General features: G+C 42.6%; 1 protein-coding gene across 3 annotated transcripts in view; it reads left to right on the top strand.

Annotated features, from left to right (window-relative positions):
* hcn4 (hyperpolarization activated cyclic nucleotide gated potassium channel 4) overlaps nucleotides 1-26,072 on the top strand; it is an 83,985-nt gene that overhangs the window by 20,764 nt on the left and 37,149 nt on the right. For 2 of the 3 annotated variants that reach the window (XM_062963456.1, XM_008121016.3), the window contains exon 2: nucleotides 14,908-15,331. In XM_062963456.1, coding sequence (XP_062819526.1) covers nucleotides 14,908-15,331 — 424 coding nt within the window. Of the gene's footprint in view, nucleotides 1-3,246; nucleotides 4,982-14,907; nucleotides 15,332-26,072 lie in introns of those variants that run through there. The other variant, XM_008121017.3, reaches the window with a different exon arrangement.

Genomic DNA, 26,072 nt, shown 5'->3' with positions numbered 1-26,072 from the left:
ATGCAGCTGCACGTTGATATACAGACAGTAGTACCGTGTTTCCCCGAAAATAAGACAGTGTCTTATATTAATTTTTGCTCCCAAAGATGTGCTAGGTCTTATTTTCAGGGGATGACTTATTTTTCCATGAAGAAGAATTCACATTTATTGTTGAACAAAAAAAATAACATTTATTATATACTGTACAGTAGTTGTCATCACAAACCAGCATAACCAGACAAACTGTGATTCCTATTAAGAATTTCTTGTTACTACCATTATTTCCATGTACAACAATCTATGGTACATACATTTACAGATCCTACATGCTCTGGTGTTCTGTTTGGCGGGCATGCTTCCAAATAAAAACTTTGCTAGATCTTACTTTCAGGGGAGGCCTTATATTTAGCAATTCAGCAAAACCTCTACTAGGTCTTACTTTCAGGGGATGTCTTATTTTCGGGGAATGCTCTTTGCACATTGCAGCCCATGTTGACAGGGATACACAATGTTTCATTCCAATGTAAATTCTTGGCATTATATTGTTACTAGCTGTGCCCGGCCACGCATTGCTGTGGCGTAGTCCTAAGTGGGATTTTCTCCGTGGCATTCAAGGTGGCCTAGAGAAGATTCCCCTAGGTATGAAGCAGCCAGGCTTTGAAGCTGCAAGGTCACTCCTTGGAAAGTGATGAGTATTGTTGCCAAATTTGGTATGATTTGGCCCAGTGGTTTTGTTGTTAACTCGGTCCTAATTATGCACATTACATTTATAGATATATAGATACATAGATAGATAGATAGATAGATAGATAGATAGATTTATTATGGGGGTTGGGTAATGAAAATACCATGTGACTCTGCTAGCGCATATGCACATGGGATTGATGTAGTATCATTACCTCAATTTCTATGCTGCCATTTATTTGATGCCCATCCCACCCAGTACATTCCCAGTCACCTCTCCCAGCTAGGCCCACTATGTGGCCCCAAAGCAAAAAAGTTTGCCCATGTCTGGATTAACCCATGAGATCGTATCCACAGTGATCCACAAATGGCAAGCCAAGTACCTATCCACATGCTTCTGTTTCACCTGGTAGGTGACAGGTGAGATTTCACCTGTGTGTCCCTCTCCCCATTATATTAACATGCCTTTCTTGGATGTCCATATTCATGTTTAGCAAAACTATCTTGATGATGTACAACAGTGGCGCCTCTCTTTCTCTCTTGTTTTTGTCACGTTGGAAAAACAACAGACTGCCTTTAAGATCCGTGAAACTTATTTATCCTTTCTGGTCAGAAATCAGAAATATGCATTTATTGCCAGACGTTCAAGGCAAGTGACTCAAACGTATAGCCTCTGCCCATCAATCCATCAAACATATTTTATATGACTTGGTCCACAGACTGTCTCGAAATGTACAGCCTTTGGGCTGTGCTGAAGCCAGAACACCATGAAATCTCTGGCTGCCCATCATTGCTTGGCAAATGATTGCATAGCCTCTGTTTCCCACTACCTGCAACTGCCAAAAACTGAATTACGATTAAATCAGTAGAGTGAAAGATTATGGCCACATTTAGAAAGTACTCTATTACTTAGAGCATGCCTTGCATATGGAAATAGGCACGGGCAAATTTTGTCCGCCCAGGTGTTTTGGACTTCAACTCCCATCATTCCTAACAGCCTCAGGCCCCTTCCTTTTCCCCCTCAGCCGCTTAAGCGGCTGAGGGGGAAAAGGAAGGGGCCTGAGGCTATTAGGAATGATGGGAGTTGAAGTCCAAAACACCTTGGCAGCCAAAGTTTGCCAGTGCCTGATATGGAAGGTTTCCCATTTAATCCCTTGCATTCATATTAATGGAGCACTGAATCCAGATCTTATGATGTCAAAGGTGCTGAAACCATTTGAATGAATTGTCCCAGTAAAGTTCAGACTAAAACCCAGAGCAGATTTAGCGTCTCCTTGATATCGTCATCATCACTGTTTATTTATATAGCACCACCAATGAACAACATGGTGTTTTGCAAGTAAAACAACAACAATAGCCAGCCCTGCCAAATATTGGGGATTTTAAATCTGAGATGCTGGTAATGGCTTTTTTAGGGCAGGGTTTAAAAACAAACTTGCAAAACTTGCCTCAGAATGAGAGGCCACCTCCCTGAATCCTCCTGTGTTTCAATTTAAAATCCAGATGGAAGCAGAAGAGAAATAAGAACAACAATGTTGAACGGCGTCAATAGTCTGCTTTTGGGGTTTGTCTGCCCGTGGCTTCCAAATGGCAAAGCACATGCTTCTTCCTGATGCTTGCTGCTTTCCTAGCTTGTCAGCCCTTATGTTAATACAGAGACATATTTTACCGGTGCCAACCTTTAACAAACTAAGCCGTGTATTTCCCTCCGGCTTGGAACGATTGCATTTTTTATTTTGTTAGCTCAGATAAGCGATTAGTAAGTGGGTGACATGGACAATCAGATATCAGCAGGAGAGGAAGGAAATGCTTGCCGTTTTGGAAAGGTGCCTTTTTGGGGTATTTTCCTCCCAGAATCCTCTTGACAACCTGGCCAGTGGGCTCTGCAGTCCAAAAAATCACATTCCTGAGCAATGTCTAGATCAGGGGTCCCCAAACTTTTTAAACAAGGGGCCAGTTCACGATCCTTCGGACCGTTGGAGGGCCGGACTATAGTTGGCCACCGAGCAATAATAATTAATAACAACAACAACAATAAAAAAGTGGGTTGAAAGAAACCCTTTGGGCCATTGAGTCCAACCCCCTTCTGCCTTTGTGCACCAAAAGCACAAGCAAAGCACCCCTGACAGATGGCTACCCAGCCTCAATGTTAATAATAATAATAATAATAATAATAATAATAATAATAATAATAATAAAGAGGGTTGGAAGAGACCCCTTGGGCCATTTAGTCCAACCCCCTTCTGCCTTTGTGCACCAAAAGCACAAGCAAAGCACCCCTGACAGATGGCCACCCAGCCTCAATGTTAATAATAATAATAATAGTAATAGTAATAATAAAGAGGGTTGGAAGAGACCCCTTGGGCCATTTAGTCCAACCCCCTTCTGCCTCTGTGCACCAAAAGCACAAGCAAAGCACCCCTGACTGATGGCCACCCAGCCTCAATGTTAATAATAATAATAATAATAATAATAATAATAATAATAATAATAATAATGGTTGTAAGAGAAGAAGAGACCCCTTGGGTCATTTAGCCCAACCCTCTTCTGCCTTTGTGCCATGGGGGCCGGATAAATAGCTTCGATGGGCCTCATCCGGCCCCCGGGCCTTAGTTTGGGGACCCCTGGTCTAGATGGAGTAGTTTGCTGTTTCTCTCTTAAAAAGAATCAGCACAGCTCATTGGACTGGAATTAATGGAAATGAATGGGCCTTAGAGCAAACCAAGCCTGAATGCTCACTGGAACAGGCATGGGCAAACTTTGGCCTTTCAGGTGTTTTGGACTTCAGCTCCCAGAAATCCCCGTCAGTTTACGAGCTGTTAGGAATTATGGGAGTTGAAGTCCAAAACAACTGGATGAGCACAGTTTGGGAAACACTATTCTAGGGAATGGCAAGAATCTGTCCCCTCCTCTCCTCTTTGTTTCTTTAATGGAGAATAAACTCCATTAAAGAAATGGGGCCCGGGCTGTGGCGCAGGCTGGAGAGCAAGCCAGCTGCAACCAGCTGCAATGAATCACTCTGACCAGGAGGTCATGAGTTCGAGGCCCGCTCGGAGCCTAGGTTTGTCTTGTCTTTGTTCTATGTTAAAAGGCATTGAATGTTTGCCTATATGTGTAATGTGATCCGCCCTGAGTCCCCTTCGGGGTGAGAAGAGCGGAATATAAATGCTGTAAATAAATAAATTTCTGTGTTTGTAGCAGTGGAGGTGAACTGAGGACAAAGGGGGAAGGTGAGAGAAGGAGAGAAAAACTGGGACATTTTAAAAGCAGTTGGGAAAGTGGGATGGCAGAGGATTATTTGAGATTCTGTCTGCCAAATGAGGACAGTTGGAGGGCAAGTTTTTCACTCAGGTACATATTTGAATTGTCCAGAAAACAATAGCTGATGGGAAAGAAGGTTTCAGCTGAAAAGCACTGAGGAGAAGATGTGTTAAGCTCCCTCCTATGCCCTGCTTCTCCTCTTCAATGACATGATAATGGCCATTTTATTTCCGACATCTTTTCTGTGATGATCCTCTTCAGCAAAAGATTCTTCTTAAGATGGATTTCAAATAGTTGTGGTTCGCACAGACCGACATTTTAGGAACCTGGGCATGGCTCCGTTTTGTGCCATGGAAGGCAACCCTCCTTTCCTGCCCTAATCCAATGCCAGCTTTGCTGTGCCACATCTCCATAATTGGCAGCCGTTCTGTTTTGTGTCTGAGCATTGCTGCCAGTGGGTGCGCATTTGCGGTGTGTAATGTGCTTTGGAAAAGTCAGACAAAACATTGGGGGTGAAGCCATGAGTAATAGGCTGCTTTGTGGAGTGTGGAATTTGGAGGACTCAGAAGCGGAGTGCGGTGTGTGCAGATGTGCCGACAAAATGGGGGTGTACACATCCACACTTTATGGGGCAGGTTGGAAACATAAGAAACTACTGTAAAAGAGATAACACTTTGCCAAATGGCCAAATCGGACTAGGGTTATAATGCTTGCCGTAGTGAAAGCTGTATCTTTAATGGTTTTCTAGAAGCAGGAATGTCTGCAGATGTTGCTTGTCATGCTTGTAATGAGCCGCACCTGCTGAAATGGCCTCTTCTGTAAAAACCATTGTAGTGTCCTCTGCAGCTTTTGGTTTGGTAGCTAATACAACTGGTCTTCCCTCTCCATGCGTTCTTCGTCAGTAGATTTAATTAACCATAGACTGCCAATGTTTTGGGGACAGAAATCCAAATTCCCAGGTTCCAAAACATTGACTTTATTGCTTGCCAAACACTGCAGGCATACCTCTTTTAGCCTCCAACCATTTCACAGATTATCGTTCTTTCTCCAGCACATGGTGAGTTGTTTGCCATTTTATATAAGAAGTACCATTGTGTATAAAAGGACTCAAGCTCCAGCACATTTTGGTATCCTGTAGGGATCCTGACTGTGAGATTTCAGGTCAAGGGTCTTTCCGAGCTCCACCTGGAGATCCTTGTTATTCCATGGTGGTCTCCCATCCAAGCATGAGCCAGACCTGGCTTGCTTGGAAGCCCAATTCAGATGAGACTGGGCTCTTCAAAGTTGTGTGGTGGTTGTGTGTTTTAGGACAAAAAAGTGATTACAAATGGATCCAGATGGATTCATGGCCCCATCTCATGGAAAATGGGGACTTATAGTGTTGATGTTTTTTGAATTTGCTACTAAAGAACACCAGTGCTTCAATTCTGGAAAGTGTCTTAGACTTCTCCAGCTGAGATTTCCAAATCTTTCCCCCCCAAATCTCAGAATTCCATACCATTTATAATAATAATAATAATAATAATAATAATAATAATAATAATAATAATAATAATTTATTTTTCTATCCCGCCTCCATCTCCACGCAGGGACTCAGGGCGGCTAACACAGGGCCAAGCCCAAAAAACAAACAATAAGCAAAATAAAATACATGGATAGACAACATCTTCAAACAAATAAAAACACATTGAAACCACAATAATGCAATATAATACAATAATAAAACAATAAAATGATAAAATGCAAAGACCACCATTTAATGGCAAAGTGAATAAAATGGGAGGGCGGTCTAGACAAAAGTGCAAAGAGGGGATGAAATGGAATGAAAGTGCCATACTGTGTAGTGTGAACTCATTCTAAGGCAGCCTTGTTATATTTATTTGGCTGGGATCCTCATTACATGCAATGGGAGCTACTTTGTAATAGCTATGTCCAGGTTTGTTGAAATATATCTTACGTTATGATTGATCATTCGACAGATACTAGCCGTAATTCTGCAGAGGTATAATTCTTCTAATGCTGCCGTCAGGATACACTAAGACTCTTGCACAAGGAGGAAATGGGCGGTGCTCATAATGTAGTTAGATCAGAAGCAGAATTGAAACAGTAAATAAGGGAAAGTGTGCTGGTGTTCCTTCCATGACAAAGTGAATTATGAATATTTTACTATGTGCTGACTGAGATCCTACATCACTTTAGTGTAGCATAAATATTCATCAGTGGATTTACATTGCACAATCCTGATAAAGTCAGCCCCTGCACACACACACACACACACACTGGTTGTTTTGACTTTTGTTGATTTGATTGAAATGTGTCCTTGAAGGCTTTCATGGCCAGAATCATTGGGTTGCTGTGAGTTTTCCAGACTGCGTGGCCATGTTTCAAAAGCATTCTCACCTGACGTTTCGTCCACATCTATGGCAGGCATCCTTAGAGATTGTGAGGTCTGTTGGAAATTAGGCAAGTTTCCAACAGACCTCACCAAAGACCTCACAACCTCTGAGGATGCCTGCCATAGATGTTGGCAATACGTCAGAAGAGAATGCTTCTAGAATATGGCTCTACAGCCTGGAAAACTCACAGCAACCCAGTGATTCTGGCCATGAAAGCCAGACTAATGTTTAAAATGGGAGAAAGAACTTTTGTCTGAGGCCAGTGTCAATGTTGCAATTGGCCACCTTGATTAGCATTGAATAGCCTTGCAGCTTCAATGCCTGGCTGCTTCCTTCCTGGGGCAATGTGTGAACTCCACTTGCCTAGTTTCCAACAGACCTCACAACCTCTGAGGATGCCTGCCATAGATGTGGGCAAAACATCAGGAGAGAATGCTTCTGGAACATGGCCATACAGCCCGGAAAACTCACATCAATATTCTTTCTAGGAATCTCTATATTTTCCAGTGAATTTTGTAGTCAGTTTTCTCCAGATGTAATGCTGGAGGATCCAAAGATTATTATAGAGAATGCCTCTCCAGGAATTTCTAGATTCTCCAGTGCAATTTTGTGATTAGACAAGATTTTGTGTCTCTTTCATCCAATATTGTTAAATTCCAGAAAACTGAATCAATTTTTTTTCTAAGGGCGGAGAATCCCATTGCCTTAAATAAAGTATGATCTCATTTTTTGGTGTTTTATTTGTCTCATATTGTCTAACTTCCAGCTTTCAATCTCCCATGAGCTCAGGAGTATTTGAATTTAAAATATTTGATTAGGGTTATAAAACAATTAAGCACGCTGGATGTGGTTTGAATACTATGTTCAAACAAAGTCATAATTGTTTTTATTAGAATACTTGTCTTTATAAGATGTGCTTCGTTACGTTGTTTGTTTAGGTTTAAGGAGGAAAGATGGGGAGCTATGTTGGCGCATTAATTACAGCACTCTCGATCCGTTGTGTAATGTGTGTGCTTTGCCATTGTTATCCATTCATTCATTTGTCAGTCGAGGAATCTGAGGACTCAGTGGGTTGGAGCAGTGGCAGTGCTAGGTAAAGGTAAAGGTTTTCCGCTGACATTAAGTCCAGTTGTGTCCAGTCTGGAGGTTGGTGCTCATCTCTATTTCTAAGCCAAAGAGCCGGCGTTGTCCTTAGACACCTCCAAGGTCATGTGGCTAGCATGACTTACCTTCCCACCATAGCGGTACCTATTCATCTACTCACATGTGCATGTTTTCGAACTGCTAGGTTGGCAAAAGGTTGGGGTAACAGCTTCTATAGCTCAAGCTGCTATAACTATCCTGTATGAAAGAAATCCAGATCCTAATAATAATAATGTGGGATTTCTGTTTTAAAACTTTATATGCAAATCCTTTGCAGTAAAGCTTTGTACTTAATGTAACCCGATGTTGTATATGCAGCGCAAACACACCAGGCAAAATCTTCTTTTCCTCCAACTTGATCTTTTGTGGTTCCGTTAGAAGTATTTGCAGAGAAGGCAACAAAAAAAAACTAAAAGGCTTCTGAAGAGGAGCAAAAACAGATGTCCAAAAGGCAGATGTCCCACCACTTGACAGTTCCAAATCAACAAATGCAATACCAAGGAAGCCTTTTACATCTCGCAGAGACATCTGTGGGTTTTGAACTTGCTGCCTTGCTGTTATAGGGAGAGGGATAACAAGTGGCGTTTTACTCCTCCTGCTCTAGCAACGCTTCCAGGCAAGTCCATTTGTAGCCCACTTATAGGATGGTTGCGATGGCAACCAGAGAAAACTAGGGCTGCTGCAAGGAGGAAATCATGTCTGTAATGGCTTGGTCTTCACCGTGGTTGAGCCCTGTTGTGTCCCCTTATTCATTCCGCCTGTTTCCTTGGTTTACGCCAAGACTTACCCTTTCATCTCAAAACTGCTAAGATTGTTTGGCAGCCATGGTGAAGGTCACCAAAGATGGGCTTTTCCGTACTCCCAGCGTGCCATAGTGAATGCTGTTGACTCTCCTTAAGAACCCTTAAATGTTGGAGTTGAACCTTGCAGAGTCCACATTGGACCTTCTCCAGTGGTGCTTCTTCCTCTATAGCATATGTATCAAACTCAAGGCCCATCATGTCATTTTATGTGGCCCTCCAGATAGATAGCGGTAAAGGTTAAGTCCAGTCATGTCCGACTCTGTGGCTGATGCTCATCTCCATTTCAAAGCTGAAGAGCCGGCATTGTCCATAGACACCTCCAAGGTCATGTAGCCGGAGCTGTTGAAATTGCCATTATTCCCAGTCCGCAAGACAGATAATCAAAAGTGATGGGAGTTGTTCAGTATCATCTGAGGTCCTAAACTGGGTGAAAACTAAAGAGCACCAACCACTATGTAAAAGAATGATAGCTGGCCCCCTGTGTCCATGGATTCCTTGGCCAATGGAATAGAATAGAATAACTTTATTGTCATGGTACATCAAAATTAAATGCCACCCCCAATGCACGTTATATATGTACAATTACATAATAAAGCACCCATCCTTCCATATTCTAGTCGCTATTGCATAACCCCCTAATGCCACATCAGTGTGAAACTATAGAGTTCAATATAGGCAACCATAATGCTGATATAGCCCGCCATGAAAATGAGTTTGATATTCCTGTTCTATAGGCTTTGTTCTGTATGCTGTTTTACCTTTACCAATGCTCCCCATCAATTGACCTGCTTTCCTCCAACAAGGCTTGTTCTTCCATAAGCTTTCTCCTACATGCTTGGTTATTTTACCATGATTCCATAGCACTGAGCCATGGCAGTTAAAGTGGTGTCAAACTTGATTAATTCTTCAGTACAGATGCATCTTAGGGCTCTATGAAACAAGTGCCTAGCCATGGGAACTCACTGGAGACCTTAGCAAGTTTTAACCCAAGAGGAACACAATGGCAACCCTGCTGCATGACTGAACAGTTCTTGTTTCCTGCAGTAGAGTCACCGTAAGTTAGAAACAATCTGATGGCCACGGCAAGAACAACAATGGGCTATTCTAAGCCTGGAGACAACTCGTTGTGTTTTGTGGCCTGGGCAGATTTCCTCAGTTGGCAAGTCCCAATGGCGCTGTCCAGTGTTTCTGGGAGAAGTTGCTTGCCAGGGTACAAAACCACCTACAGTTAGTTGCCAATGTGGGTAGTAACTGAGTCACAATTTTGCCCTTTCCCTCATTTGTGTGGAAATACAGTTAGCTTGCATTTCAGAGAGGACAATTGGGTGATTGACGAGGTGGCCCTGTGGCTCCCCAGAAATTGGAACATTCCGATTCAGGATCGGATAAACAAGAAAGAGAGTTTATTCTGTTTCGCATTGTATTTGATGACAACACTGAAGGCCCAGTTATGGAGGGAGCTTTAGAAAGACAGGACAGAACGAGATGCAAAAACTTACAAAGAGTTACTTGACACAAACAAAAGCTAAGAGGAACATTCTCTGGTTAGTAAGTCATCCCTTCATAGTTGCAGGTTTGACTTTTGCAGGTTTGGGTTGTTTTGAGTCTTCTGGGTTGTATAGCCATGTTCTAGAAGCATTCTCTCCTGACATTTTGCCCACAACTATGGCAGGCATCCTCAGAGGTGAAACGTCAGGAGAGAATGTTTCTAGAACATGGCCATACAAACTGGAAGCCTCACAACAACCCAGTGGTTCTGGCCATGAAAGCCTCCAACAACACATTTTGCAGGTTTGATTCCTCATAGATTTATGGTGGAAGTGGACCATAAGGTCACACTGGAGGACTTAGAGATAACACTTTTCTATGTATCTCTTGATCCTCTAGAATAACTCTGTGGTGAACTTCTGCTGGATCTGACCATAGAATTGTGCTGAAGGACTTGGAGATCCCCAGAGAGGAGTTTTCCTAGTTTAAAAATAGTGGATTTTTAAAATTATGGTATTTATTTATTTCAACTAACCCCAGCAAATGTGTATGCCTGAGTCTAATAGGACTTGAGATCCATTGATTTTGGGATCTATTTGTGTTCGGGGATCAAATCCCAGTGGATATCCAGGAGCCACTGTATTACATTTCAATCCCACCAGTAAAATATAATGCAGATGTATAGATAGATATAGATATTTCTAGGGACAACACCCCAACTTGGTGTCAGAGCCAAAGATATACATCGGAACAGGTTGATGTCTGGCTTGTCTCCAAAAAGAAAAAAAATCCATCCCAAAGTCTCTTTTCCATATTCATACAAGCAGAAGATCAAACAAGACAGGGTCCCAGCTCCCTCGGCAGGCCAGGTTCATGCATAAATGTATGCTCGGGGCTACAGTATATCCCTTCTGATCAAAAGCCCCAAATGGCTCCAGGGTGAGACGCAGAAGTGAAGACTAAAGATGTGTATGTGGTACAACAAGCTGTGTCAACGTGGGGTGAGAGGGAGTTTAGCCTTCGGCTCTTGGCTCGTTGTTTGATGTCAGTTCAAATCTCGACAGAGGGTTGCTTTTTAGATGTACATTGGATCTATAAGGCTTGACTTTGGCATCCGTCAGTTCTCCAAAGCGACAAATCCAAGGACTCCATAGAATGGAGCTCAGACAGTTTAAAAGTGGAAACATAGTGCTGCAATTGAGATGCAGCAGCTCATAAGATGTTCAAATTGAGCACTCCTTCTCTAGAAAACCAAAATATGTCTTGCACTTTTCCAAAATCTGCTGATATTTTCTTCCTATCTGTTAGATCAGGGGTCCCCAAACTAAGGCCCGGGGGCCGGATGCGGCCCTCCAAGGTCATTTACCTGGCCCCCACCCTCACTTTTAGACTTAGGCTCCCCCAAAGTCTGAAATGACTTGACGGCACACAACAACAAGAACAATCCTACTTAACTTGACTATCTCATTGGCCAGAAGCAAGCCCACACTTCCCATTGAAATCCCGATAGGTTTATAGTATGTTGGTTGAAATCGTTTTTATTTTTAAATATTGTATTGTCCTTTCATTTACCAATATTGTGCTATGCTAATAATATAATATATTGTGCATACATATTGATAATAATATTATAATGTAATCCAACATAATATTTATTTATTTATTACAGTATTTCTACCCCGCCCTTCTCACCCAATAGGGGACTCAGGGTGGCTAATAATAATACAATATAATAATATTCTATAATATAATAATATTAATTATACGTTATATATTAAATGTAATACTACTAACAATATTATGGAATAGTGGTATAGTACAATATAGTAATATATAATGCTAATATTGTGCTATGCTAATAATATAATATATTGTATGTACATACAAGTTGTAAGCTGCTCTTCGGCATGAGAGAGGGTGGGGTATAAATGTAGCAAATAAATAAAAATAAATAATTGTTGTTGGGGGGGGTTTTCTGCACTACAAATAAGACATGTGCAGTGTGCATAGGAATTTGTTCATATATATTTTTCAAATGATAATTCGGCCCCTCAACAATCTGAGGGACCATGAACCGGCCCTCCACTTAAAAAGTTTGAGGACCCCTGTGTTAGATAGTCTATTTTGGCTTATTTTCTGGAGCTTTGGGAAAAGTTTCTTGTTTGGACAATAGCTCTTAGTATCCTTCCACCAGCTGGGCCATAACCATCATGGCTTGGAGCTTCTTTGAGCATTAGTCCAAAATGGAAACTTTCCCAATTTCTCTCTATTTCCCCAATGTATGTTTTGCTAACTTGTTTTTCCATGTAAATTACATCAGCGGCTCTTGTAGCTGATAGTTGGTCTATCCGCCAACAGTGAGAAACACCGACAACTTATTTTCTTCTCTCTCTTTTTCTTAGAAAAACAAAAAAGCAAGAACCACAGAAAGATTATTAAACTTTGCGGTTCTGGCAGAGTGGCTACGTTTTCTTTTTCAACAGCCATTGCATTACAAATTTAGGGCAGTGGAGTTTGTGAGCAAGTACGCTGAGCACGCAAAATCTCTGGAGATGGTTGATATTTATATCTGCGTGGAGTTGAGAGGAGAAGGAAATTATACTTTTTTTTTCTTTTTTGGAGCAGGGGGGAATGCCTGGTGATAAATATAGATTTAGGAAATTGCTTGCTCCACCAAATACCACTGCCTGAGAGAATGCTGATGAGGATGTTTGGAGTTTGATAAATTGTTGTTGGTATATGCATTTAAGTTGATCCATTTTCCAGCAATGGACATTCTCAGCTATGGGTTGTTGTATGTTTTTCGGGCTGTATGGCCATGGACAACCTCTGAGGATGCCTGCCATTGATGTGGGTGAAACGTCAGGAGAGAATACTTCTGGAACATGGCCATACAGCCCAGAAAACATACAGCAACCCTGTGATCCCGGCCATGAAAGCCTTTGACAACACATTCTCAGCTATGTTTGCTCAAAGCAAGTTTGCTACAGTCTTCCGCTGAGAGAGTGTGACTTGTCCAAGCTCACCCGATAGGTTACGAATCCCAATCTCCCAAAGTCTATGTCCAATACTCAAAACCACACACTCCAATTTTCATAGTGGTCCTAGAGAACATCTACACTGTAAGTCGCTTTTGGTGTGAGAGAATTGGTCGTCTGCAAGGACGTTGCCCAGGGGACATTATCCGGATGTTTTTGATGTTTTTACCATCCACGTGGGAGGCTTCTCTCATGTCCCCGCATGGAGCTGGAGCTGCCAGAGGGAGCTCATCCACGCTCTCCCCAGGTTGTGGGGTCTGTTGGAAACTGGGCAAGTGGGGTTTATATATCTGTAGTATTAACATCCAGGTTGGGACAAAGAACTCTTGTCTGTTTGAGGCAAGTGTGAATGTTGCCATTGGCCAGCTTGATTAACACTGAATAGCCTTGCTGCAGCAAAGCCTGTCTGCTTCCTGTCTGAGGGAATCCTTTATTGGAAGGTGTTAGCTGGCCCTGATTGTTTCCTGTCTGGAATTCCTATTTTTTGGAGTGTTGCCCTTTATTCGCTTTCCTGATTCTAGAGTGTTTAATAGTAGTAGCCAGATTTTGTTAATTTTCATGGTTTCCTTCTTTCTGTTTTACCAGTATTAAAAAAACTCCAGAATCAGGTCAGTAAATAAAGAACAACGCCCAGAAAACAGGGAATTCCAGGCAGGAAACAATCAGGCCCAACAAAGGATTCCCCCTGGCAGGAAGCAGCTAGGCTTTGAAGCTGCAAGGCTATTCAATGCTAATCAAGGTGGCCAATTGCAACATTGACACTTGCCTCAAGCAGACAAGTGTCAATATTCCACAAATATTTAAACCCCACTTGCTTAGTTTCCAACCTCACAACCTCTGAGGATACCTGCGATAGATGTGGGTGAAACGTCAGGAGAGAATGCTTCTGGAATATCGCCATACAGCCCGGAAAACTCACCGCAACCCATGTTCCACGTTCACCCTGGTGTTGCTTGTTCACAATCGTCTCTGCTATCATCTGGGAAATTTTGGTGATCGTGCTTATTTGGAGAGCCTCTTTATGGGGATATTATTATATTTCTGTATGTCTCCTTTCGAAATCAAGGGATCCACTTGTGTTTTTTTTGCATTGACTTGCATTCTCTTGCTGGTTGTGCTGTTTCTCATCTCGGCATCTCTTTATACAAGAAGGACAACCTAGTGGCAATAAAGCCTTCGTAGCTGATCATGCGGGTGTATCATAGACTGCCCCAAATCATGAAGAGCTTAAATGCATTTCTATTGATCGGCTTTCTTTGGGAAATGAAAGCATGGGAAATAAATTCTAGCTCCCTCTTTAATTTGATAACATGCCTGAAAACACAGAAATGCTCCCAAATGGCATTTCAAGAAGCCCTTGCCTGCATGTGGATCTAGGCAAGAGTGCTTCTGGGTATAATATGACATAAGGTATAATGAAATACACCTTATTATACACCTTATTATAGCCTAAGATCAAAAAGAGATAATACCATAGCACTGGAGAGATGGTATATAACAGGTATAGGCAAACTTGGGCCCTCCAGGTGTTTTGGACTGCAACTCCCACAATTCCTAACAGCCGGTAGGCTGTTAGGAATTGTGGGAGTTGTAGTCCAAAACACCTGGAGGGCCCAAGTTTGCCCATGCATAGTATTAGATGAATATGTTTTCACTATCTCTGAATGCTTTGTTTGGGGCTGAAAAGGTTAAGCTGAGAACTTTCTGCTCAGCCCTGAGAAAACCAAGATTAGTGGGAATTAATATGGCTTTCGAGCTTGATATTAATATTCCAAAATGTTGTTTGCCGTGGTCAAATAAAGCAGCGAAATACCTTGCCGATTATATAACATCGAGTAAACATCAAATAGTGAGGGTTTATATTGATATATTTATTAGAGTGCATCTGTACTGTAAAGCAAATGCAGTCTGACACCGCTTTAATGCTATGGCTCAATGCGATGCAATCATAGGAGTTGTAGTTTTCCAAGGCTGTAAGCCTTCTCTGCCCAATAGTATTGGTGCATCATCAAATTACAACTCCTAGGATCTCATAGCATTGAACCATGGAAGTAAAAGACTTGATCCTCTGTTGTTCCTATGGGTTGTTCATTGTTCCCTTCTTTTGCTGGCCAGGTTCTACTGGGACCTCACAATGCTGCTCCTGATGGTCGGCAACCTGATCATTATCCCCGTCGGCATCACCTTCTTCAAAGACGAGAACACCACACCGTGGATCGTTTTCAACGTGGTCTCAGACACCTTCTTCCTCATTGACCTGGTCCTCAATTTCCGGACGGGCATTGTGGTGGAGGACAACACAGAGATCATCCTTGACCCGCAGAGGATTAAGATGAAGTACCTCAAGAGCTGGTTTGTGGTGGATTTTATCTCCTCCATCCCAGTAGACTACATTTTTCTGATCGTGGAGACGCGCATTGATTCGGAGGTTTACAAGACTGCCCGAGCTCTCCGGATCGTCCGCTTCACCAAAATCCTCAGCCTTTTACGTCTCCTGCGGCTATCCAGGCTCATACGTTACATCCATCAGTGGGAAGAGGTGAGCACAGGCGGGCTACAGATGAGCCAATCTGGCTTTTTTGGTGATATTTTGGGATAGTAGCCAATAGAGATGTGCACAGTATTTGTTTCATCTGTTTCATTCATCTATTTGTTTGGTATCGTCCATCCGGATGCACAAAATTAAAGATGCCATTTTCGGATGAAACAAAAGGCAACACGAAAGAGAAAGCTGCATAGTCACTGTGCTTGCTTTTATTTTCCTTTCGTTTTGGTCCGCGTAAGAATAAGCAGGTACTGACAGACGTCTGCTTCCCAAGATAGCTGATGTGTGCCAATGGGTGTTAATAATAATATTAATAACAATAGTTACTCTGGGACGCTAAGCTGAGTCTGAGAGAGGTCTGGTTCCCCAAGACAGCTGATGTGTGCCAATGGGTGTTAATAATAATAATAATAATAATATTAATAACAATAGTTACTCTGGGACCCTAAGCTGAGTCTAAGAGACGTCTGCTTCCCCAAGACAGTTGATGCGTACCAGTGGGTGTTAATAATAATAATATTAATATTAATAACAATAGTTATTCTGGGACCCTAAGCTGGGTCTGAGAGAGGTCTGCTTCCCCAAGACAGCTGATGTGTGCCAATGAGTGTTGTTAATAATATTAATAACAATAGTTACTCTGAGACCTTAAACTGGGCCTGAAAGAGGTCTGCTTCCCCAAGACAGCTGATAGGTGCCAATGGGAGTTAATAATATTATTAATAATAACAATCGTACTCTGGGGAAGACCCAAACGTTTTAAAAGTTGATGGTCTAAAAGGGATCAAAATGCCCTCCGTGTGTTGTGATTTTCACCCCAATAGCCCAAAAACTGAGGGGGGGGGGTGAACCTCGGAAGCTCTCCCATTGCTGCCAATGGTCCAAAAATTTTCGGGTTTTTTGGACACGAGAAGAAAATTCTATTCATATAGGCACCCCGTTTTTGGAAACAGGGACAAATACGAAACTGAGACAAAATGAATTAAACTAAAGAAAACAAACAGCGATTCCATATAAATGCACAACACTACTAGCCAACAACGTGGTTTCTCAGTGACATAATATTTTGAGCTGCATACATAGTTCATATTTCAGGTTTAACTTTTATGGGTTTAATTATTCATGGATTTGATTAAAATGGTCTCTCCAAAGCAGTGGTTCTCAACCTGTGGGTCCCCAGATGTTTTGGCCTTCAACTCCCAGAAATACAAATATCTAGTGAACTGGCTGGAATTTCTGGGAGTTGTAGGTCAAAAAACCTGGGGACCCACATTGTCCTTCAAGGAGGTTATGAGGGATGCCTAACTGTGTCCCCTCAATATCCTGTGGTCAGTTCCATCTCCTCTATTAAGATCTAGCACATAGATTGCTTCATGGTAGAGCTGTACATGTTTTTTGGGGGGTGGGGAGTATCTCAATGACACCATCAATCATACATCCCATCTGGGCCTTGGAAGTGCCTGGTTTCTAAAAGAATAATGTGGAGATGGGAGCCAGTATGTAATGAACTATAAAGTGAAGGCAAATATTTGAATAGCTTCGCCGTTACATCTCGGAGGCGGGCACGACGAGAGGAAGGCAAAGTGCTTTCCACGATTACCTGGCGGCAACAATTTGAATTTAATGTTGTGTTTCTCAATGAAGAAATTGGATAACAGACGGGGGGCGCAAAGGGAGGAATTACCCTGGGGCGGTAGAAGCGGAGCACAGAAATGGCTGGAGTTGGAGGGAGGGAGAAAATGAGCAAAAGATGTGACTGCGAACTGGGAAACCTGTTGTGAATCCTCTAGGAGATTCTCCTCCCTATCTTTGAGTCATCATTCTACAGCAAGGTGAGGTGTGGGATATCTGAAGGTGAGAATTGATGTTTGGGTGGCCCTTGTGTTTTTCTTCTGCCAAGGCCGCTAGACAGAGGAAGCCTATCTTCAGGTGGAAATTGCTTTTGCTTTCTCTCACTTGGATCCTATTCTGGATCAGTGTAGCGAGTAAAGGATACTGCAATCGGTTTAGGACAGCTGTGGAAGACCAGAGGATTGCATTAGATCTCCAGGAGACCATCACCACTTTCTACAGCAAAAGGAAATCACATCTATGTCCCCAAATGCCCTTTGAGGGAGGTGAGGATACGTTTTTGGAGCTGTTTAGGAACTAAAAAGGCCATTTTGAGGCAAAAAAACCCCAAACTCCTAAATATTTCAAGCCACATTTAAAATGAGCCCCGGTGGTGAAGTGCATTAAAGCACTGAGCTGGAGACCGAAAGGTCCCAGGTTCAAACCCCGGGAGCGTCGTGAGCGGCCGCTGTTAGTTCCAGCTCCTGCCAACCTAGCAGTTCGAAAACATGCCAATGTGAGTAGATCAATAGGTACCGCTCCGGCTGGAAGGTAACGTCACTCCATGAAGTCATGCCATTGGCCACATGACCTTGGAGGTGTCTACTGACAACACCGGCTCTTTGGCTTAGAAATGGAGATGAGCACCAACCCCTAGAGTCAGACATGACTGGACTTAAAGTCAGGGGAAGCCTTTACCTTTACCTTAAAAATGTCATTGCTCAGGAGACAACAACAATAATATAGTAAAAGATAAAGGTTTCCCCTGACATTAAGTCCAGTCGTGACCAATGGCATGACTGCATGGAACACCATTACCTTCCCGCCGGAGCTGTACCTATTGATCTACTCACATTGGCATGTTTTCGAACTGCTAGGTTGGTAGGAGCTGGGGCTAACAGTGGGCGCTCATTCCGCTCCCGGGATTTGAACCTGGGACCTTTCGGTCTGCAAGTTCAGCAGCTCAGCGCTTTAACACACTGTGCCACCAGGGGCCCCTAACAATAATATAATTTATTTATATTCCACTCTGTCTCCCTGATAGGCAGACATTCAATGCCTTTAATACAAGTAACAATGACATACAGATACGCATAACAAAGGTAAAGGCTTCCCTTTTTCATAACTAGCTTTCCAGAGGCGGTGCTCAACTCTGGCCATGGGGAGGTGCTCTTGTTCCATTTCCAAGCCATGGAGCCTGTTGTCTATAGATACCTCCAAGTCATGTTGCCAGCATGGCAGCATGGGCACCTCTATTACCTTCCCGCAGAAGCTGTACCTATTGATCTACTCACATTTGCATGTTTTCTAACTATCTTTAATTGTAGATTGTATAAATCCCAGCCACTACAATTCCCAAGTGACAAAATCATTCCATCTCCCCCAACACCACCCGTATTCAAATTTGGGCGGATCGGGTATTTGTGCCGATACTGGCTGCAATCCTATGTGGCTTGGCATAGTGTAATATGTCTGCTAAGCTTTCTATATTGTCCCAAACATTTTCTGAAACTCCCTGCATGGTTTGTGGGAAGTTTGTAGGATCAGAGGAATATATGGCCATAGCTGGATGCAAAATGCTTATTTCTGGAACCTAAGGAGAAGTTTGAATTCCTACAATGCTCCAAAAAGGACGCAGCATGCACACAAGAGAAGCTTACATAGATGCTACCCACTCCAACCATTATTACTGACTCTGAATTAGAAATCTTATTCTTTTTGAGACTCCCTCTTACTTATTAAGTCGAGAGGCACTCCAAAGGCCTGCCCCAAATCCATTGCCTGAAGGCACCTCTGGTTATTTGACTAAAGCTGCTTGGCTGATGAAGGTCTTTAGGGAACCGGGCTCCAGAGTTCCTCTTGGGAGATGGGGACCAGGTGCCAGTGTCTCTCTCGTAGTCAATGAACTGTTTTTCTGCTTCGTTTTCAACATTCATTTTGAGGCTCAGCAGGAGTTCCAGGCAGGGTCTCCCGGGAAGCCAATTTAGCTCCCTGGGGCTTCCAATTCTTTCTTAGCTTGAAGGGCTCTGTCTATGAAGGCAAACTCATTGTTCTTCCTATCATTTTTTTCCAATTCCAAACAGAAATAAAAATGCCCAGCTTAGAATAAGAACATAAAGTTATCTAGTGCAAAATAGCCGATCAGATACTCCAGTGGCTAGTAACCTAACCAAATATCTTCTGCTTCATGGTTTTTTTGGCAAGTGGTGATGGGCACCATCTTGTCTCTGACACTGAAGGTGACACACGGTTATCTTGAGTAACCACAATCAAGCTTATCTGCCAGTGATTTATCCAGTGGATTCTGGTGACACAATTAGTGGAATTGTGAGTCTGTTCCTTGTTTTCATGACACTCAAATGAGCTGTTGTTGCTATTGTTGTGTTCCTTCAAGTCATTTCCAACTTATGTCCATCCTAAGATGAACCTATCACAAAGTTTCCATGCCAAGATTTGTTCAGAAGGGGTTTGCCATTGCCTTCTTGTTGGGGATACTTTCCTGCATGGCAGGGGGTTGGACTAGATGGCCCATGTGGTCTCTTCCAATTCTATTATTCTGTTCCTCTGAACCTGAGAAAGTATGACTTGCCCAAGGTCAGTTTCATCATTGAGTGGGATTTGAACCCTGCTATTCAGAGTCGCGGAGCCTCCGGTGGCTCAGTATATTAAAGCGCTGAGCTGCTGAACTTGCAGACCGAAAGGTCCCAGGTTTAAAACCGGGGAGCTGAGTGAGCGCCCGCTGTTAGCTCCAGCTTCTGCCAACCTAGCAGTTCGAAAACATGCAAATGTGAGTAGATCAATAGGTACCGCTCCGGTGGGAAGGTAACAGCATTCCATGCAATCATGCCAACCACATGACTTTGGAGGTGTCTACGGACAGCGCTGGCTCTTTGGCTTAGAAATGGAGATGAGCACCAACCCCCAGAGTCGGACATGACTGGACTTAACGTCAGAGGAAACCTTTACCTAAGATGAACCTATCACAAAGTTTTCATGCCAAGATTTATTCAGAAGGGGTTTGCCATTGCCTTCTTGTTGGGGGTACTTTGATTGTGCTTTTCCTGCATGGCAGGGGGTTGGACTAGATGGCCCATGTGGTCTCTTCCAACTCTATTATTCTATGATTTTATTCCTTGTGACTTGCCCAAGGTTGGTTTCATCATTGAGTGGGATTTGAACCCTACTATCCAGAGTCACAGTCCAATGCCCAAACCACAACACCATCCTGACTCTCAAGGTGCTAATCCTAAACCTGTTTTTCTCCAGGGGAGTGAACCTATCCCACCCTGTCACTTTCAAGAATCGGTTAAATGCAGAAAACAAAACAGGTGGCTGCATTGTTGCTCTTTCTTCGCTCATCCTCTCCTCAAACAAGGCATGCCAACCAGGTTACATCAGGGACATGCTGTCCTCTAGACTGTTAAAGGGATGCCGCCTGCTCTTGCATGTTGGCAGGAGCCAGCTAGCCGAAGGCATGGGCATTTTCAACCGGCGTGTGGCAACCCAAGCCCGGCTCCTCCATCGACGCTGCAGAATCGCAGCAGATGACTCAGCAGGGTTGCCCTTGGCGGCACTGCCGCATCAGCAGGATGGACAAAGGCAGCGGGCGCATGTGCTTGATGCAGAGAGCGATCCCTCTCATTATCCCCCTGGAAGAGCGGAGGGGGCTGAGCCATCAGAAGGCTCCCTTTTACTTCCCACTGAATGCGTTTGCAAGGGGCAGAGGGGTGGGGGGCACCCAGAGCGAAGGGCGCAGCTGGTGAGGATGGAAAACACTGCAGTGGGCAAAACGCAGGGGGTTCCCTTTCTCCTGCTATCGGTGCCAAGACCCCTCCTCTTTTTCTACAGGCAACAACCTCCAAAATAACATGGTTGGGCCTGGTTGTATTTTGAAAGGGGGGTGGGTGGGTTTGTGTGAGTGACACTGAAATAGGGAGCTGATAAGAGGGATTCTGAAATCCAAAATATTCCAAAAATTGTCCACATACCGTGTTTCCCTGAAAATAAGACAGTGTCTTATATTAATTTTTGCTCCCAAAGATCTTAGGTCTTATTTTCAGGGGATGTCTTATTTTTCCATGAAGAAGAAATCACATTTATCGTTGAACCAAAAAAAATGAACATTTAATATATATTGTACAGTAGTTGTCATCACAAACTAACATAACCAGACAAACTGTGAATCCTATCAAGAATTTCTTGTTACTGGTATGTACATTTACTGATCCTGCATGCTCTGGTGTTCTGTTTGGCGGGCATGCTTCCAAACAAAAACTTTGCTAGGTCTTACTTTCGGGGGAGGCCTTATATTTAGCAATTCAGCAAAACTTCTACTAGGTCTTATTTTTCGGCGATGTCTTATTTTCAAGGAAACAGGTTAAGTAGGTGAATGAGATAGTGGTGCCTCTGTTTCATGCTGGTCCAAGATACAAACATCGCTTCATGCGAAAAATTATTACAAATACGGTGCATCAAATGACCTCCAATCTGTGTATGAGGTATACATGAGCAAAAATGAATTTCATGTTTCGACTTGAGTCCCATCTCCAAAAGGTCATATTATGTATATATATGCACATTAGATATTCCAAAATCTTGGGCCAGTGAGGGGGGATCTGAAATAAAAAATATTTTGGTCCTAAGCATTTCAAGCCCCAGGTTCAGCTAGTGCAAAGAGGACCAAGGGAAATGCTTTCATGTGCCACACGTAACCATCTGAACAAGAGCAGCGTTTTCAAGTGAGCCATTTTCATGGAGTGTGGCATTTTGTTGCCACATGGCAGGAGCATCCACTAACAGCTGTTCCACCTTGGGTCTTCCCAAATCTTTCTAATCCCATAAAATGAGAGGTTAGGCTGCTTTGATGTCCCCCACCCCACACTTATGTTGTGTTAGAGCACACTTGCATGAGCCCTCGTCACAAAGAGAACGGTGCCGTTTTGCGTTCCCAGAAAGCTCGCTGTGTCACTGGTTCCTTGGTAATAAGCATAGCCTGGAGCATCCCTTCCTTCCTTGATTATTGCAGCAAATTGCTATCAATAATTAAATACTCACATATTTAACTAAATTAAATGCTTAATTAATATTCAATACTTAAATATTTCAAGTATTTTAAAGTAATTGGTTACTGTTACAGCACAGAGGCTTTCCTGAAGTAGTTCATTACCCATATAAGTTCAGAGTGTTTTAGTTACTTTCTAAATAAACATCACACTGCTACAAGTGTTTCGGCTTGTGTAACAAAACACACCCAAGTAGTGAGCTGAGAACCCATGAAATTAATTAAATGATCATTGAGATAGTTATACAAGGAGAGACATTGTCATTCGTTACATTAGAGAGGGAATATAACTGACCGGTACATTTGTGGCTTAATTGTTTCCAGAGGCGAATTGATGATTACTTTGTATTTTTACTAGTCCCTTCCAAATTCTAGGAACAGCTGTGGATGTCAAGCCTGTTGACAAACTAGAATTTTAACAATAGAGCATCTTTTTAAGGGTTGCCAGCATCTTTCGTGTAATCCAATGTGCTTAAATTCAATAAGCCATCCTCCTCAAGGTGCCATTCAAAATATGAGACCTTTCAGTGCTTCATACACAAAGTAATGCGATAGGGTTCCACAATATCCTACATTTTCTCCTTGGCTAAGAGCTGATAAGTAGCTGTGTCGTTCTCAACAACATTCCTTTATGTTTAGGTAAGTGTCGGGTTTTCTGATGTACCGTCAGTATTTCTAGAGAATGATAATATTGATACAAAACTAGATTCTGCCTAAGACCTTTCTTAGCAACTGCATAGCATAAACTAGCACCAGTGTGTAGCCATGCCAATGTTATGCTATGCCAGGTTCGTGATGCATACGAAGCTGGCATTGCGTAACTATGTACACTAGACAGTAACTCCTCACATTTTCCTGTTGTAAGACGGTTAGCCTAATTCTGCAATACTGATCAGAAAAATGCTATCATTTATGGTGGTATTTTATAGAATCATAGACTTGGAGACCCCAAGGGCCATCCAGTCCAACCCCATTCTGCCGGGCAGGAATATGCAATCAAAGCACTCCTGACAGATGGCCATCCAGTCTCTCTTTGAAACCTCCAAAGATTCTCAGGCAGCATATTCTACTATCAGGAAGTTTTTCCTAATGATTAAGTGGAATCTCTTCTTGCAATATGAATCTATTGCTTTGGGTTCTAGTCTCTAAAGTAGCAGTCCTTAATGTGACATATCCTTTCAAATAATAATAATAATAATAATAATAATAATAATAATAATAATAATAATAATAATAATAATAGACGAAAAACAACAGGAAAAACTCAGCCGCTATCAGGACTTCAAGATTGAACTTCAAAGACTCTGGCAGAAACCAGTGCAGGTGGTCCAGGTGGTGATGGGCACATTGGGTGCCGTGCCAAAAGATCTCAGCCAGCATTTGGAAACAATAGACATTGACAAAATTACGATCTGCCAACTGCAAAAGGCCACCCGGCTGAGATCTGCACGCATCATCCGAAAATATATCACACAGTCCTAGACACTTGGGAAGTGTTTGACTTGTGATTTTGTGATATGAAATCCAGCATATCTATCTTGTTTGCTGTGTCATAAAATAATAATAATAATAATAATAATAATAATAATAATAATAATAATAATAACTTTATTTTTATATCCCACTCCCATCTCCCCAGAGGGGACTTGGGGCGGCTCACATGGGGACAAGCCCAGTTTCAACATAAAATAAAATACAGCATAATTAAACCAATGTAAAACAGGTAAAATAGCATAAACATACAACCAGCATAAAACATCAACTTCAAAACATTAGAACATTAGAGTCTGAACATAATATACAAACTGTAAGATAAAATTCAGATAAAAGATAAAATATTTCAACATGGCTGTCATGTCCCAACCCAAGCTTATTTGTGCCAGCAGGTCTCCAGCTGGATTCTGTCCCTTGATAGGTCAAAAATGTACGTTCTTCACCATCTATTCTTCCATATTATGAGTTGCTGCTGTTTTGGAGTATGGTGGAATCTTCTCCTTTGTGGGTTTTCAACAGAGGCTGGGTGACCATCAGTCGAGAGTGCTTTGATTGTGTTTTTTGCATGGCAGAATGGACTTGGTCTGGATGACCTTTGGGGTCTCTTCTAACTCTATGATTCTGCTCTGCAAAAGTAATAACAAAGCCTAGTCCCCTTGCCACGGGGTTGAGCCAAAAAAGGATAGAAAGTGGTCCAAAAAAGGATAGAAAGAGATATGCGACTAGTTGCAAACTCTGCTCAAGATAAGAAGGATCCAAGAAAGGCAGTGACTGACAGCCCTGATGGGTCATGTCTCCTAGCACGTATGTGCCAAGAAGTGGAAGATAAAGAGAAAGGCACTTTGCGATAGGATTCCTCTTAAAACAGCCCAACACCTTGGAGACTCAGCAATGCCTTTCACCCCAAGGGTCAGAGACAAGAATGCGCCTCTTAGTGAATTCCTGACACTTCTGAGAACGAATCCAAGAGGTTCATGGCTGTTAGGAATTGTGGGAGTTGAAGTCCAAAATGCCTGGAGGCCATCTCCTTGGACACTGAGCAGCTGCAAGTGTCTACTCAAACATTCTGGTTATTCTGGAGCAAGTGGTATGAGCTTGGGCTCACGGCAACAAACATGCAGTGATGGACACTCTCTAGCAAGCACGGGCAAACTTGGGCCCTCCAGGTGTTTTGGACTTCAACTCCCACAATTCCTAACAGCCTACCGGCTGTTAGGAATTGTGGGAGTTGAAGTCCAAAACACCTGGAGGGCCCAAGTTTGCCCATGCCTGATCTATATGCCCATAAATGCTTTCCTGCACCTACTATATCTCCTGGGCTTCTTGCTATGCTGAGGGCTCCTATTTATAAATGAGGATAAAGAAAGGTTGAACCCATCTGCCTTGTAAATTAACAACCGTGACGAAACATGGGACAGAGGCAGGGATAGTTAGAAAGGGGCCATCCTTGCCAATTGCAGCTGTCGCTATCCGCATGGGTGCCAATGAAGCAAAGGAGACGGCACAGAGGCAGCTTGCGATGTGGGCGATTGTATTACGCTTTGCCAAAAATTCCCTAGGAATCCAACACTTGAATAAGCTTTTTTTTTTGCTATTCCCTCTGTCTTTTCACCAAACAAAAGAAAATCTTTTTAATACTTGCTCTTAGGAGAATCTAGACTCTGAACCTCATCATTTTATGCAAGGGTTGGGAAGGATTGTTTAGATCGGCGCTTCTCAAGCTATTTGATATGGCATTTCTCCCTTCTAACATGCCAAAAACCGGTGTCACGTTAATGGCTTATTATTATCATATTCATTTTGCCTGGAAACTCGTACAGATGGATAGCTGATGGCCCATGGCTGGTACAGACCAACACCACCTTTTTGAAGAACACTGTTTTAGATGGCAATACACATTTGTTCCTTGGTTTCCAACAAAAAAAGTGCAAAATGTTGCCTTTGGGGAGCACTGTACATTCTGGGTGAGATCCTCTTCCGAGTTCTGTACATTCAGTTCCAGATCTTTCCATTGTCTGGCAGTCTTTAAGCCCTGGGATGTTTTTCTGCTTACCATTCAAGCAAGTAGGGCAGGAAGAGACAATCGAGAGCAATGAAAGGAAGTCGATCTCGGCTCAGTTAAGGAGGAAAGCAGTGAGGGGCTGCTCACCTTTTCCTTCTTCCGGGGTCTCATAACAACCAGGCCTTCATGTCTCAATGCTGTGAAATTCTTGGATTTGTAGTTTGGTGAGGCACCAAACCAAACTAGTTCCTGGATTTATTATTTATTTATTTATTTATTTATTTGTGACATTTGTATTCCACCTTTCTCACACCGAAGGGGACTCAGGGCAGTTTATAAGTATATAT

Source organism: Anolis carolinensis, unplaced genomic scaffold (assembly GCF_035594765.1).
Source record: "Anolis carolinensis isolate JA03-04 unplaced genomic scaffold, rAnoCar3.1.pri scaffold_11, whole genome shotgun sequence".
Lineage (NCBI taxonomy): Eukaryota > Metazoa > Chordata > Lepidosauria > Squamata > Dactyloidae > Anolis > Anolis carolinensis.
This window is presented reverse-complemented; position numbering and strand designations above follow the sequence as displayed.